The sequence below is a fragment of the Crocodylus siamensis genome, chromosome 1 (genome assembly GCF_052110815.1).
Source record: "Crocodylus siamensis isolate JL-2025a chromosome 1, ASM5211081v1, whole genome shotgun sequence".
Lineage (NCBI taxonomy): Eukaryota > Metazoa > Chordata > Crocodylia > Crocodylidae > Crocodylus > Crocodylus siamensis.
Window position 1 is genome coordinate 97,503,379 of NC_143395.1, and position 16,166 is coordinate 97,519,544.

At 47.1% G+C, this 16,166-nt stretch overlaps 1 protein-coding gene across 4 annotated transcripts in view; it reads right to left on the minus strand.

The window, feature by feature from the left end:
- FAM184A (family with sequence similarity 184 member A) overlaps positions 1-16,166 on the minus strand; it is a 215,369-nt gene that overhangs the window by 18,767 nt on the left and 180,436 nt on the right. For all 4 annotated transcript variants that reach the window (XM_090038672.1, XM_090038652.1, XM_090038662.1 and 1 more), the window contains 2 exons: positions 7,662-7,779; positions 6,600-6,704 (listed from right to left, as the gene is read on the minus strand). In XM_090038672.1, the coding sequence (XP_089894798.1) occupies positions 6,600-6,704; positions 7,662-7,779 (223 nt within the window). The remainder of the gene's footprint in view (positions 1-6,599; positions 6,705-7,661; positions 7,780-16,166) is intronic.

A 16,166-nucleotide genomic window follows, 5' to 3' on the forward strand; every position in this document is an offset into this window, starting at 1 on the left:
GCCTACTTTGCCAGAGCAGGCAGCACAGCACCGTCGGGCCAGATTAACACATAGGCAAACTAAGCACTTGCCTAAGTCCCCGAGTTGTGGGGGCAGGGCCCAGGCAGAATGAATTGCCCTGTCCGCTTCCCTTCCTCTCTCCTGGCTTTGCTGCTGTGGTGGCTGCTTCCAAGTGGCAGCTCTGAGCAGGGATGGGGGTCTCGGCTGGCCTAAGGCCCACACATTTGTTTGCCTAGGGCCTGCTGAAGGGTTAATCCAGGCTTGCAGCCCAGGGCTGCAAAGCATCCTGGGATGCTGGATGACTGACTTAACTTGAATCAGGAGGGGATCTGGGACACACATTCTATAAACTGGTTTAACATAAATCAGTTAAGTCTGATACTATATCCATTCAGATTTATCTTAAACCAGTTCTGGTCATTTTGAAAGCAGTTTCTATGAACGGAACTTCTGTTCTATTACAGGTTTAAACCAGTTTCTGATCACTTAAACTGGTTAATGTGCAACTTTTATCAGTTCAGGCCTGCAAAATGCTTGATCTGCCCTCCTATACCTGCATCAGTTCTGCTCCCCCCCATGCTTTCCTACTGCTCCTCCTATAACACCTGGGGTTTTTATGCTCTCTCCTAAGCCTGGGAGAGGTCCTTTTCTCCCTGTTACACATTACATTCTTCCCATGTTTCAGGGAAGGGGTAGAAGACTCATTGCTGTTGATTACATTTGTGTGGCTGGTGGACAAATTGAACGGTCTTGCTGCTGCTCCATTCCTGCTCCTGCTTCCTTAGAAAGCTAACACTGAAATTCTCAACAAAAGCCAGGACCACCACAGTCTCTATATCTCAGAGACAAAAGCCGTGCAGCTCCTAAGATCCAACAATGAAACAGTAACCAAACCAGCAGTCAAAGGGGGAGCTATTTTCATCCTTAATTGTCAAAAGGGATGACAAGATTGAATGACACAAACTCCGCCATGACCAATTCAGGCTGGACATAAGAAAGAACTTCTTTACTGTCCGAGCCCACAAGGTTTAGAATAGGCTGCTGCCAGAGGAAGTTCAAGCACCCACTCTGAATACCTTCAAGATGCATTTGGATGCTTATCTTGCTGGGATCCTATGATCCCTGCTGACTTCCTGCCCCTGGGGCAGGGGCCTGGACTCTGATCCTCCAGGATCCCTTCCAGCCCAAATGTCTATGAAAAATACATCAGTGGGCATGTCCACACATGCAAGCACGTGAGCTTGCAGCAGCTCAAATAGAAGTGGTGCAAATTTGAGCTGGGGCTTTTTGCCTCTGTGCATGTGCCCAGGCAGAGGGGACACATGGAGGGTGTACGGGGGTGCACATGCACCGCACCTCTTACAAAAAGGCACTGCTCATCACCCCACCACTGGCAGCACATTCCCCCTGCTGCCAGCACAACTGTGCCCCTCAGATGTGTCCTTCATGTGCCCGGACATGTACTTTGGTGTGGGGCAAATTGTGGCACTTGGCAAAATAACCCTGCCTGGCTCCTTCTGGATCTGCAGCCGGGGGAGCTAGACCCTGGGGCCAGCACCTGTCCTGGCCCTACCAGTGTAAAAAGCTGCCCTTTGTTGGCCTCAGCAATATAAAAACTTGCCCTAGCAAGCAGCTCAGACCTACTCCTTCTCAGGAGCTTCTGGGGCCTGGCCAATTGGTATTTGGGGACACTAGCCCCTTGTGTCAGCTGGACTGCTACAGCAGCATCCCAAATCCATTTATTTAAATACCCCCAAAATTCATGTTCTTCCACAATTAGAACAAAAGACCACTTACATAGAGAGAGGGAGAGATCAGCTGGGCAATGCTTTATTAATATATTTACAATGTTAAAGCAATCTGGAAGTCTACCAGTGTCTCTTATAATAAAATTAATTCTAAACATCTGTGTGTTGATGTGTGCTTTTGGTTTTCTTCTCACATGATGGGTGGGTGATGGGGGAATGTGGGGTTTGTAGGAGGAACATGAGAAGGGGTGTTGGGGAAGGTGTGTGGGTGGGTATGGAGAGATATTGGGGGATATGGGTCAGTGTGTGGCTAGGTGTGGGGTGATTGTGGGGGGACCTTGTAAAGCAGCTGCTCAGGAGGAGTGTCCCCTGGCCCCCACAGGGTGCAGCCCCACCACACAGCACAAGGATTACCCCCCCTGCAGGGTGCCAGCTCCACCCTGGAGGGCCACAGCTCCCCCTGCAGGATCCTAGGCACCCTGCAGGGCCACAGCCCCCCCCTCTCATGCAGGGCCCACAAGTTACCTCCTGCAGCAGCAGCGGGAGTGGGATGCTCAGAGCCTGCTGCTGCTAATCCCCCCACGGTGCAGCATGGTCCTGAGCAGCTCAGAGTCGGCACTGCCTGTGCCACTCATTGAAGACTGGTACCACTCACCAGTGTGGGGGGCAGTTGCCACTTGTGGGGACTGTGTCCCGCAGAGCCAGGCCCTGCCGGCACGGAGGCTGCTCGCACCACCAGGCCAAGCTGGTTCTATGATGGCAGGATGCGGCTCAGCACGACACACGGTTCCTGTGCACTCTGCTGCGTCCTGCCACTGTGGAACCACCCTGGCCTGGCAGTGCGAGCTGCCCCAGTGCTGGCAGGACCTGGCTTGACTCAGCATGCTATCCCTGCGTACTGCGCCAGGACCTGCCTCCGGTAGCAGTGCTGCTTCCCCCATGGTGCCTACGAGGAGGACGTGCACAGTGGGACCTGGCCTGGTGTGGCTCTGGCTTTACACTGGAGTGGGATGGGCAGGTCTGGGAGGCATGGCTCCTATGCAAATGCATGCTAGCTGTGCAGCCTGGTCTAGATCAGTTGGGTTGGGCCAGTGGGGTATGGAGCTGTGATTCTGCTGCAGGTACAGCAGGTGGCAATGTGGTGCTTTGTGACCTGGGTCCCGTACATGCTGAATGGATCCAGCCCAGCCCATCCAAGGCCATGCACTAGCGGGCAGGGCCGGGGCCGTTCAGCATGTATGGCCCAGGTTTCACAGAGCCACATTACTGCCCGCTGTGCCTGTAGCACAGCCACAGCCATGCTGCCTGCACCTCAGGGGCTGGGTGGGAGGGCAGGCATGTGGCAGCCCCTACTCAAGCCCCTCCACATCCCCATCCACCACTCCCTGCAACCCCCTCCACTCTCCCGACAACCTGTGCCACTCCTCATAGCCCCTGAAAACCCCCTCCACTCCCACAACAGCTGCTGCCACTCTCGACTCCCCCCCGCCACTACCCATAGCCCGACAACCCCCTCCACTCCCACAACAGCTGCCGCCACTCTCAACTCCCCCTGCCACTACCCATAGCCTCTAACAACCCCCTCCACTCCTGAGATCCCCCTGCCACTCCTCACACCCACCCACGCCCATAAATACCTGACGCCATGTCTCTAACTTACCTTTGACAGTGCTGGAGGCAGCAGGAGCACCACATAGATGCTCTGGCCAGAAACCAGAGCATCTCTCCTTTAGGACCAACTCCAGGGTTGCCTCTGGGACCATGCCTTGCCCCTCTGTTCTGCGGCATGTTTTTTTTTGACCCCTGGATATTCAGGGGTCTAATTTTGCCCCTGCACTGCAAATATGCAGTGCAGGGAACGTTTTTTTTGTTCCTAAACATGAGTCTTGCAGCACCTCCAAAGGGGTTTGAGACACTGCAAGATGCACATGCGCACTTGTCTGGATGCCCCCAATGAAGCCAAACAGACAATTCTCTGACACTATTATAAAGATCTTTGGGAGAACCCCACATCCATTTTTACGCAGGAAATGGAAAATATTATTAAATCCTTTCCAGACTAGCTTCAGGAAAAAAATACTTCTACTAATTGCCCACTCTCCTACCCCAGGAACATTTTATATGCTCCCAAAGATTTACAAAGGTAACTCTGGCAGACCCATCATATCCAACTGTGGTATCCTCACTGAAGAGCTATCAGGATTCGTAAAAACCATCCTGAAACCACCTGTCACTTAAAGAGCTAATTCTCTGCAAGATGCAACAAACTTCCTCAAGAAGTTCCTGAACATTAATCACCTCCCTGAGAAGACCGTACTTCAACCATGGATGGCATCAGCCTATACACTAAGATCCCACACCATGAAGGCACAGCTGCCTGCCTGAAATATCTATAAGGAAATAGATTACACTCGTATTTGCAACCATAACATATTGCGTAATTCATCCATTCCATCCTCAGCCACAGCTTCAGTTTCAACAACTTACACTTCCTCCAAACCATGGGTACAGCTATAGTCACATAAAGATAGCTCTACAATATACCAATGTCTTCATGAGCCACCTGGAAGAGAAATTTTTAGAAAAATTCGCCACCAAAACTGCACTATACCTGCACTGCATGTATGACATTTTTATTATCTGGACTTGCATAATGGCCTGTACCACTGGCTTAACAAGTACCACCCTTCAATCAAATTCTCTCTGAAATGCTCCTTCACTGAAACATCCACTTTCTAGATAACACAATCCCCCCTCCCCCCCCCCAAAAAATCCAACCAAAAAACCCTCCCACGGATGACCGCACTTATGTAAGCAGTATTCTATGGTCAGTCCCTTATGTACCATGGCATTTCCTCTGAGAATACCTATGAGACGCATCTTGACAAACTGAAAACTGTCTTTACCCAGCAACCCAGCACACTCCAGCAGAGAACTAGACTGTATCTTTGAGTGTACTGTCTAAATGCCCTGCAATAATCTCCTACAATACAAGAAAAAAAACTTGACTAACAACCCTTGGTTGCCACCTATCATCCCACACTCAAATCAATAAAAAGGGTCATCAGAATTACAACCTATATTTGAAAAGGACCATACTTTGAGAGACAAAGTTCCACTAAGCCTGCAACTGCTCTCAGTTCCTAGCCTTCAGACACCTTCCCAACCTTGCCCAACTCATTATCAGAACCAAACTCCCCACTGTTCAAAAGGAACCAAAAGGGACCCAAGCTTGTCTCAAAACAAGTTCAAGACCTGTCAACTCATCTCTACTAACACTACATGCAACACTCCCCACAATAAAACCATCAGAATCTATGGATCATATACATATCTATCCTGGAATGTGATATACCTCATCTAGTACACTAAATGCCCTCATGGGCTAGGGACAGACATTCAAAACGCCTGAACCTGAATTGATTAATTCTTTGCAGGTTAGTCTAACTTGGCTAGACTAAATCAGTTTGTAACTAGACAGACATCCCAGATATGCAGGCACATGCCTGCAGTGGCTCAGGCTAGAAGCCAGGGGAAGCTAGAGCAGCCTTCTCTTCTATTCCACAGTACTGAGCAGAGGGGGAAGGGGTGGCCAGGCCCCAACAGGATGCTCTGATTAGGGAGGGGTTCCCACCCTCCTGACCAGGCAATTGATAATACAGTGTTTATCACCACATTAAGAATACAACAGAAGGACATTACCATTTACCTGTTGATTCTGTCTTTGTCCCGTCTGCCACAACATGGACCATAGCCAGGATGTGGTCTGCTAACTAATGCTGAGAGGTGTCTGTAAGGCAGAGAGGATGGGGAGGGGAGTGGGGGAGCTGGCAGATGCCTGCAGTCTCTGCCAGAGCTGCAGCCAGGGAGCAGAGGAGAGGGGCTAGCCCTGCTGTGGAGCCAAGAGCTCTGCCCAGCCAGAAAACATGCTGGGACGCTGGGGGAGTTTGATTTAACTTAAACCAGCAAGGGGTCTGGGACAGACATTGCATAAAATGGTTTGACCCAAATCAGTTAAGTCTGATGCTACAATCAACCAGGTTTATCTCAAACTGGTTTCAGCCATTTTCAAACTGGTTTATGTGTACCGAAAATCTGTTCTGTTACAGGCTGAAATCAGTTTCTTATCACTTAAACCACTTTATGTCTAATGTCTGTCCCTAGCCCTGGTAACTATGCGAGTGAAACTAGACAAAAACTATGGACCAGATAGAGTTATTGCTCAAAAATGATAAAGGCCAGAGACACCAGAACACAAGCAGAAAAACATTTTTCACAGAATAATCACTTCTTGTCTGACCTCACAGTTTTCATGTTCAAGAAAAATTTACAAAACACCTTCAAAAGATGAGTCTGGAAGCAAAAACTCTTTAGTTTCCTGGACACTAGGAACCACTGATATGACTTCATGGTCCATTATAATCTACTTGATACCTGCTAATCTCTTCATTTCATGCTTGATAACAACCTACTGAAATGATGCTGCTTTTCACTCATCAGGTTTTTACTACAGATCTCTTGTCAGTTGGCTACCGGATCATTTATCATACATCCTGTTACTATTTATTTCTTATTGATTTATCTATTTAGCTCTGCTGTGCCTGCTTCTCTCCCAAAGACCTGAGGAACAGCACCATGATACCTGAAAGCTTGCCTAAATCTACTGGAACGACTACATGGCTGGGATAACAGGTATCACAGAAAAAACTCCCGTCTCAAGTATTTTCTGGGCCATCAAGACTACAATATCACTTCAACACTACCATTCAAAGTTTGGTCTCTAGACATTTTTCTACCATACATTAATTTAGACTTATTTTTCATTTTAGCAATAAAGCTTGTGGAGCATACCTTCACCAGTGGATTAATAACACCAACGTTAGGGCTTGCATTAAAGACCTTGTTGAAGTTAGTCTCTCTGTTAACCAGTTCCAGTTGATAGAATTTTTTGTCCTCCTAACAAAGAAGAGCAAGAAATTAGAACCTCTGTTCATGCATTTGCAATTAGCTAAAAACCATCCATGTATAAAAAACTGTTTCAAACATAATTAGCTCTAAATATTTTAGAAGTAACCTATATTTCTATGAATTCCTTTAAATTTCTATTTAAAATGTATGTTTATGGCATACCACAGGCAATTAAAGGAATACCAAATAGTTTACATTTATAGGATTCTGTTGGTTTTATTTCACCCTTAAGAAACATAGTCTGGTGGGCTATACACATAGGCAAGGACTCAGAATACTTAATTTCTAGTTTTTGTACTGTCTAAATTATAACCAGATAACTATTCTGAACCTCAGTCTTCAATTTTTGTTTCTGAATCAGGAACATCAGAATATCCTATTGCTGTGGATTTAATTTAAGAGATGTGGAGACTCTGGACAGAATCTTATTTCATTGTATATGTTCAAATTGCACTTATCCAAGCCACGTAGCTGCCATTTGGGACACTTACAGCAAGTGATTTTACTATATATGCTTATGCATTTGCACAGCTACTGAGCATGTGCAGGAAGCTGCGCTCTGGTAAAGCAGGTACATGATTCTGTACACATGAACCCGAGCAAAAGTTCCAAAACTGCTGCTCAGCAAACATGGGGGAAGGAGGACCCTCTCTTGTTTGCCCCAAAGCCTAATGATTAGTGCATGGGCATTTCCATACTTGTTTTGAAAAGCAGTTGAAAATTGTAGGTCCCAGTTCCTCAGTTTACAGTATCATGCCCAATCCTGCAAAAGTTCATGTATATGTTTAACTTTACTAATTGTGACAGCTCCATTATAGTCACTGGGATATTAGCATGTGCATATTAAGTCCGTTTTGAACAATTTTCCCCAGACATGTTTATATCCTGCAAAACTTAAAATATGTAAAAACAAAACAAAAAAACAAAAGCAAACAAAAACCTTACAATCAGTTTTTTTATGAGTTGATCTCTCTCTGCAATCAGATCTTTCAGTTCTGCAATAAGCTGCAAATCTTCTGGTCTTGACTCCCTGTTTTGATATTTTTCTTCCATTTCTTCTAAACTTTATAGGAGAGAAATAGCACACCTTAAACTTAATATAATACAAATAAAAACTGAATGAATATGGTCATATTTTTGATCAGTACAATAGGATATGCAATTAATAGAAAACAGGAAACTGTTCATCTCACACATTAAAATTTCAATTTGAACATGAATCTGAATTATTAAAGAGGTTTTAACAAGTTTGGATTTCATATAAGACTATTCTCTTGCTGTACCAAATAACATTTTGGGTAAGATTTTGAAAACTCTGTACATGTAACCTTCAGTACCATTAAAGAAATCTGGTTGGGACTGGACTGAAAATCCCTTTGAGCAAGGAAAAATAAATGAACTGGAATCACAGGATGCATTTAAGAAAAACTAGTTCTCATGTAGTAGAACAGGAGTAACTAATCTAATTTCACTTGAATTTTGAGTAGTGATCAAAATGTATCTTGGCTGACTTGTTCTTAGGCACTGAGCAAAAACAAGAGGCCTGATATTTATCTAATACATTATGAGATTATAAAGAGGTGCATAGATATATTGGAGAGAGAAACAGAGACAGACAAACAGGGTTGGCACCATCTTTCTCAGCTGATGTGGAGGAGAGTGGGGCAAAGATATCCGAGAATGGTGAATACTAATTAGTAACTAATTCCTGGCCGAAAAACCAACTTAGCACCATTAGACACGGTAATAAAGTAATTAGCTGCAAGAAAAGCAATCAATACTTGGATATTAGCATTTCAAGAGGAAAATAACAGTTGATTAGGTTGAGAAAAATATGAAGAAACTGGAAATACAGAAGGGAAAGCATTAAAGGAGAAAACTGAAACAAGCCAGCCAATTTAGGAAACAGTTATAGAAGAAACAGCATAAGAATCTTTATATTTTTAGCAAAAGATAAAGTTTTTAAAGTGTTTTCAGGAAACTACCTCAAAACACCATTTGTTGCTAAAACATAATTTTCAAATTCCTAATTGATGCTGAATATTTTCCAGTAGAAAACTGCTGAAACACTTTTCTGTCAAACTCAACTTTCATGTAGTTTACTGTCCTAAGTTTCAAAATAGGCCCAGACTTTAGAATCTTAGGAGAAAAAACCCTGAAAAATTACAACTTAAGGTATTCAGTCGGTGTCAATTTAATTTCACAAAACTTGCTGAGATAGATATAACTTTTTTATTTTAAGGCAGTATTTTCTGTTCAGAAGCAGTCTTATAATCTTGACACGCGTACACCTAAAATTTATAAGAATAACATGAGGGGGTAAATTGAGCATGCTTAGTGAATCTGTTCATGACTTAACACAAGGATATTTCCTCTCACTAACAGATGGAAGAAAAATGTTAAAGGGGTCACATGATTCAACGATATAGTCTCCCTCCTTGTAGCTTCATTATGGAAGACCTCTAGTGTGACTGGTACAGGAACACGGAGAACTTTCACCAGCTAGTAGAAGTCTCTAATAATGAGTGACTATAGAGCCTTATAACTACCTCTGGCAGATGACGAGAGATATAGCAACTAACATAGAATGCATGGTCTGAGGCAAGAAAAAAGGATCCAGGTTACAAGGACAGGGAGTAATAGCAATACATGCAAGGACTCATTTCATTTGCAACTCTGCGTAATACGCAACTAAGTTTCCCCCCAAATCACTAACTTACTGGCCTCTGTTCTGGCACCATGCACAGCTTCTGGGGGGCTGCATAAAAGAGGCCACATATTTTGGTCTGCAGAACACTTCTTTTTGGGGTGTGCAATCATGAATTTATGACCTTCCAATTCAAATAATGTAATTCTCATAAAATGGAAGAAAGAATTAGAGTGAGCATACCAACTAGGGCTGTGCAAAGCTTCTGGTGGTGATTCAATGGCCTAATCTCCAAATCCAAATCAAATCAGGGACCAATTAAAAGGTCTGAATCAATTTGAAGCTCTCCGAATCTTCAGCAAAGGGAGCTGCAGCTGGACTAGGAGATGGTAAGTGGGGGCTGGGGGAGGGGACCATGGGAGGCCCCTGCCAGGCCCTATCCCCTGCCTGCTCCCCCAGCCCACCTCATGGCTGCCCTGCCTGCTCCAGCTCCTGGTGCTGTAAAAAAAGCCCTGACTCACCGGGTGCTGCCAGGTGGGTGGGCGATCCCCACTGCCCCCCACTGTCCCACGCTGCATGGGGGGCTCTGCACGAGCCTCCCGAACCCCTCCTGCTCCTCCAGACACCCCCCGCTCTGGCCCTTTAAGAAAAAAAAAAAAATGAGAAAAGCCCCAAGGCTCATTGCTCCTGCAGAGGCCTTGAGGCTTTGGGGGTGGGGGAGTTGTGTAAGAGTCCCTATGCAGCAGGGGGCAGCGGGGATCACTTCCCACCTGACAGGAATGGTGAGTCTGGGGTCTTTCTCAGGTTTTTTTTTTTTTTCCTTAAAGGGCCGGAGCTGGGGCGGGTGGGGCAGCCATGGGGGGGGTGGGCTGGGACAGTGGCATGGGGGGCAGCAGGGATTGTCCGCCCTGCCCAGCAGTACCCAGTGAGTCAGGGCTTTATTTTTTTTTCAAAGTGCCAGGAGTTGGGCTGGGCAGGGCAGCCATTGCCCGGCCAGGCTGGGAGAGTGGGTGGGGGATGAGCCTGGGTGATTCAGAGCTTTGGCCAAATTGATTCAGGACAGTGATTCAAATCACCCAATTAAATCACTGTCCCCCTAATTGGTGGAATCTGAAGCAACTACTAGCTGCTTCACACAGGCCTAATACCAACTAACATCATTTGTGCCCATAAATAATTAATTTAAAGAGAATAAACATATTTAGACAAAATATTTTAAAATTTCAAAAACACGATTGCATCTTGATTTGCAAAAAAAGTTTTTGATTAAGCATCACAGACATTTAAATACACTCAGCTGTTTTATTTTTGTTGATAGACTCTGTTAAATTTTATGCTGGATTAAACTATTGTATACAAATCCCCAGAGTTAGGCTCAGCTATCATTTTATTTTCATGCATCTCATAAGCCAGTTTCTGTGAATATCATAGTATAGAATCTAGTCAAAATAGCTTACTAATACCACCATTAAATTACTAAGAACTAGATTTTCCAATTCACTAAGTCCATTACTCACTGTACTTACATGGTACAGTTATAGAGTCATAGGGAATAGGGCTGGAAAGGACCTTCAGAGATCATTTAGTCCAACCCCCTGTCTGAGGCAGGATCTGCCCTAGCCAAACCATTCTATATAAATACAATCTAACCTCTAAATAAGATTACCCTCAACCCTGATACAACAAAGACCTAACAGCCTAACCTGCCACAGGTAAAGCAGGGGAAACATGGCAGCCAATGTCCTGATTCTGTAAAATGTTTCATAGTTTCATAGTTTCATAGTAGCTAGAGTCGGAAGGGACCTAGGTAGATCATCTAGTCCGACCCCCTGCCTTGGCAGGAAAGAGCACCGGGGTCAGATGACCCCGGCAAGGTGCTCATCTAACTTCCTTTTAAAAATCCCCAGGCTAGGAGCCTGCACCACTTCCCCTGGAAGCTGGTTCCAGGCCCTAGCCGCCCTGACTGTGAAGTAGCGCCTCCTAATATCTAATCTAAACTTACCCTCCGCCAGCTTGTGACCGTTATTCCTGGTCACTCCTGGCAGCGCACGGGGGAACAGGGACTCCCCCAATACCTGCTGATCCCCCCTGACCAGTTTGTAGCAGGCCACAAGGTCCCCCCTTAACCTTCTCTTGTGGAGGCTAAACAGGTTCAGGTCCCGTAGCCTCTCCTCATAAGGCCTGCCCTGCTGACCCCTGATCATACGAGTGGCCCTCCTCTGAACTCTTTCCATATCGTCCACGTCCCTCTTGAAGTGTGGCGCCCAGAACTGGACGCAGTACTCCAGCTGCGGCCTGACCAGTGCCGCATAGAGGGGGAGGATCACCTCCCTGGACCTGCTCGAGATGCATCTGTGGATGCATGACAGGGTACGGTTGGCCTTCTTGACTGTCTCCCCACACTGCCGGCCCATGTTCATCGTGGAGTCAATGACGACTCCAAGATCCTTTTCCGTCTCCGTGCTGGCAAGAGGGGAGTTCCCCAACCTGTAAGTGTGGTGCCGGTTCTTCCTCCCCATGTGCAACACCTTGCACTTATCAGTGTTAAACCCCATCCTATTCTCCTCTGCCCACCGTTGCAACCTGTCAAGGTCAGCTTGTAGCCTATTGCACCCTTTTAGTGCACCCACATCCCCCCACATCTTAGTGTCATCAGCAAACTTGAACAGGGTGCTTTCTACCCCCTCATCCAAGTCACTGATGAAGATGTTGAACAGTGCGGGCCCGAGGACCGAGCCCTGCAGAACCCCACTGCCCACGTCCTTCCAGGTCGAGAAGAACCCATCCACTACCACCCTCTGGGTGCGGCCCTCCAACCAGTTGGCGACCCATTTGACCGTGTGGGCATCGACACCACAGTCTCCCAGCTTTCTGATGAGGACAGGGTGAGAGACAGTGTCGAAAGCCTTCCGGAAGTCCAGAAAGACTACATCCACAGCAACCCCTGCATCTAATGATTTGGTGACCTGATCGTAAAAGGCCACCAGGTTGGTCTGACAAGACCTGCCACTGATGAACCCATGTTGGTTGCCCCTGAGCATGCATTCCCCTGCAAGGCCCTCCTGGATGTGTGCCAGGAGAATTTTTTCAAAGAGCTTACCCGGGATTGAGGTAAGACTAACTGGCCTGTAATTTCCCGGGTCCTCTTTTTTTCCCTTTTTGAAGATAGGGACCACATTGGCCCTCTTCCAGTCCTCCGGCACCTCACCAGAGCACCACGAGTGCTCATAGAGCTGCGCCAGGGGTCCCGCAATGACCTCGGCCAATTCCTGTAGAACCCTAGGGTGAAGATTGTCTGGACCAACGGACTTGAACACGTCCAGCCTCTCCAGAAGTACCCTAACTAACTCCTCGCTAACCCCTGGCCCAGGCGTGTCTCTCCCGGGGCCCGAGGGGCACCCAGCAGGGAGGTGGCTGAACTGGTCAAATACATAGGGAGAGGGAGGATGAAGAAGGCACCAGGTAATGTGGGGCCCCTGCAAAGTATGCTGGGCAATCTGGTAGTTGTGCCAGAGGAGAAAGCGGACCTCTTTAACCAATTCTTCATGTCTGTTTTCTTGTGCAGGGACCGGGACTTCCCCGCTGTGATGCCAGATGGACTCAAGGGGAACGCCTCCAGATCTCAGGTTGGGGAGGACCGGGTTAGAGAGCTTCTGGAGGGGCTGGACATGTTCAAGTCAGCGTGTCCAGATGCTCTCCACCCCAGGGTGTTGAGGGAGCTGGCTGGGGTTATTGCAGGGCCCTTGGTACGGCTTTACGAGCGCTCATGCTGCTCGGGCCAGGTGCCACATGACTGGAAGATAGCTAACGTGGTCCCCATCTTCAAAAAAGGGAAGAGAGAGGATCTGGGCAACTATAGGCCTGTGAGTCTTACCTCTATCCTTGGGAAACTCTTTGAGACGATCCTCAAGGAGCACTTCTGTGATGGGCTGGCTTTAGGGATGATGCTCAAGGGCAACCAGCACGGTTTCATTAGGGGCAGGTCATGTCAGACCAACCTGATTGCCTTTTATGATCAGGTCACAAAGGCAATGGATGCAGGTGTTGCCATGGATGTAGTCTTTCTAGACTTCAGCAAGGCCTTTGACACCGTCTCCCACCCCATCCTCATTAAAAAACTAGGCGACTGTGGCATTGATGCCTACACACTCAGATGGATTGCAGATTGGCTCAAGGGTCGTACTCAGAGGGTGGTGGTGGACGGGTCATATTCGACCTGGGGAGAAGCGGGCAGCGGAGTCCCCCAGGGCTCGGTCCTGGGGCCTGCACTGTTCAATGTCTTCATCAGCGATTTGGATGATGGGGTGAAATGCAACCTGTTTAAATTCGCTGATGATACCAAAATTTGGGGTGAGGTGAGCACGCTAGTAGGGAGGGAAAGACTGCAGCAAGACTTGGATAGGTTACAGGGGTGGGCTAAGAAAAACAGGATGCGTTTCAATACTGACAAGTGCAGGGTGCTGCACTTGGGCAGTAGTAACCAGCAGCACACTTATAAGATGGGAAACTCCCTTCTTGAGAGCACGGAGGCAGAAAGGGATCTTGGAGTCATTACTGACTCCAAGATGAACATGGGACGACAATGAGAGGTCACGGTTGGCAGGGCTAACCGGACCTTGTCATGCATCCACAGGTGCATCTCAAGTAGGGCCAAGGAGGTGATCCTCCCCCTCTACGTGACACTGGTCAGGCCACAGCTGGAGTACTGCATCCAGTTCTGTGCACCCCATTTCAGGAGGGACGTGGACAACATTGAAATGGTCCAGAGGAGGGCCACCCACATGATCCGGGGACTACAGGGCAGACCCTACACTGAAAGACTGCGGGACCTAAACCTGTTCAGCCTTCACAAGAGAAGGCTGAGGGGGGACCTGGTGACTGTCTATAAACTCACTAGGGGGGGACCAGAAGGGTTTAGGGGAGACACTGTTTCCCCTAGCGCCCCCTGGCATGACAAGGAACAATGGACACAAATTATTAGAGAGTAGATTTAGATTAGACATCCGCAAGAACTACTTCACAGTTAGGGCGGCTAGGAGCTGGAACCAACTTCCTAGGTAAGCGGTGCTGGCTCCTACCCTGGGGGTCTTTAAGAAGAGGCTTGATGCCTACCTGGCTGGACTCATTTGAGTCCAGTCTTTTCTCCCGCCCAGGCGGTGGGTCGGACTTGAAGATCTACAAGGTCCCTTCCGACCCTACTTCTATGATTCTATGATAAGGGTCCTACTATCAATCATATAGGAACCAGGTGACTCAGGATTTTAGAGCCATAACTAGTTCCCACCTTTTTGTACATGACAAGAGTTTAAATTCAGCCAAGAATCTTGCCCTGTATTTCCTTTTTAAGACAAGTATGGTATAGATCTAGGCTACGCTGGTATATCATATATCATATCTTTTGTGTAAAATGGCACGAATAATTAAAACTGCTAGCTGAAAATAACACTTCTAAGTGCCGGCATGAGCCTTTATGCCCCGGAAAGATTTTATCCTCAGGAAGATAATTTTGCTACCACTAACCTTCTCACCAAGTGCTTGCTGAAAGTATGGGCTCAATCACAGGAAATTAGGGTTGAAAGGAACCTCACAAGGTCATCTAGTCCAACCCAGCTCTAAGCAGAGCCATCCGTAATTACATCATCCCAGCCAACACTTTGTCTAGCCGGATCTTAAACACCTCCAAGGATTGAAACTCTACAACGGGGGTAGGCAATGTTTTTTGGCCAGAAACTGGGATGCTGCAAGCCCTGCTGGGAGCAACGCAGGCTCTGTCGCTGGCAGCAGCTACCCGGAATTTGGGCCGGCTGCAGCTGGGAGGCTCCAAACAGCTGTGCTGTGGCATGCCAAGCAAAATGGCCTCGTGTGCTACATGTGCCAGGGGTTGCTGACCCCTGCTCTACAACCTCTCTGAGTAGCTTATTTCAGTGCTTCACTACCCTCCTAGTGAGAAAGTTAACCCCAAGTAACCTAATTTAGTTAAACTAAACTAACCTAATCTAACCCAGACCTTCCCTTGCTGCAACCTGAAACCATTACTCCTTGTTCTGTCATCTGCCACCACTGAAAACAGTCTAGCTCCATCCTCTTTGGAACCACCCTTCAGATAGCTGATGGTTGCTATTAAACAGTCCCTCAGTCTTCTCTTCTCCAGACTAAAGAAGCTCAATTCCCTCAGCCTCTCCTCAAAAGTCATGTGCCTCAGCCCCCAACCATGTCCGTTGCTATCTGCTGGACTCACTCTAATTTGTCTACATCTTTTCTGTAGTGGGGGGCCCAAAACTGGGCATGATACTCCAGATGTGGCCTCACCAGTGATGAATGGAAAGGAATAATTACTTCTCTCAATCTTCTTACAATGGTCCTACAGTTGTCTATGCCGTTAGTCTTCTTTGCATCAAGAGTACTGTTGGCTCATATTTAGCTTCTTGTTCTCTGTAACCCTGAGGTCCTTTTCTGGAGAACTGCTGCTTAGCCAGTCAGTTCCCAGTCTGTACTAGTGCATGGGATTGTTCCATCCTAAGTACAGGACTTTGCACTTCTCTTAAATGAACTTCATGAGATTTCTTTTGGTCCAAGTCCTCCAATTTGTCAAGGTCTCTCTGAATCCTAGTTCTACCCTCCAGGATATCTACTACTCTATCCAGCTTGGTGTCATCTGTCATTTCAGTGCTTCACTACCCTCCAAACTTGCTGAGGGTGCACTCCATCCCATCTTCCAGGTTATTGATAAAGATATTGAACAAAACCAATCCCAGGACCAACCCTAGGTGCGCTCCACTTGATACTGTCTGACAAATAGACAT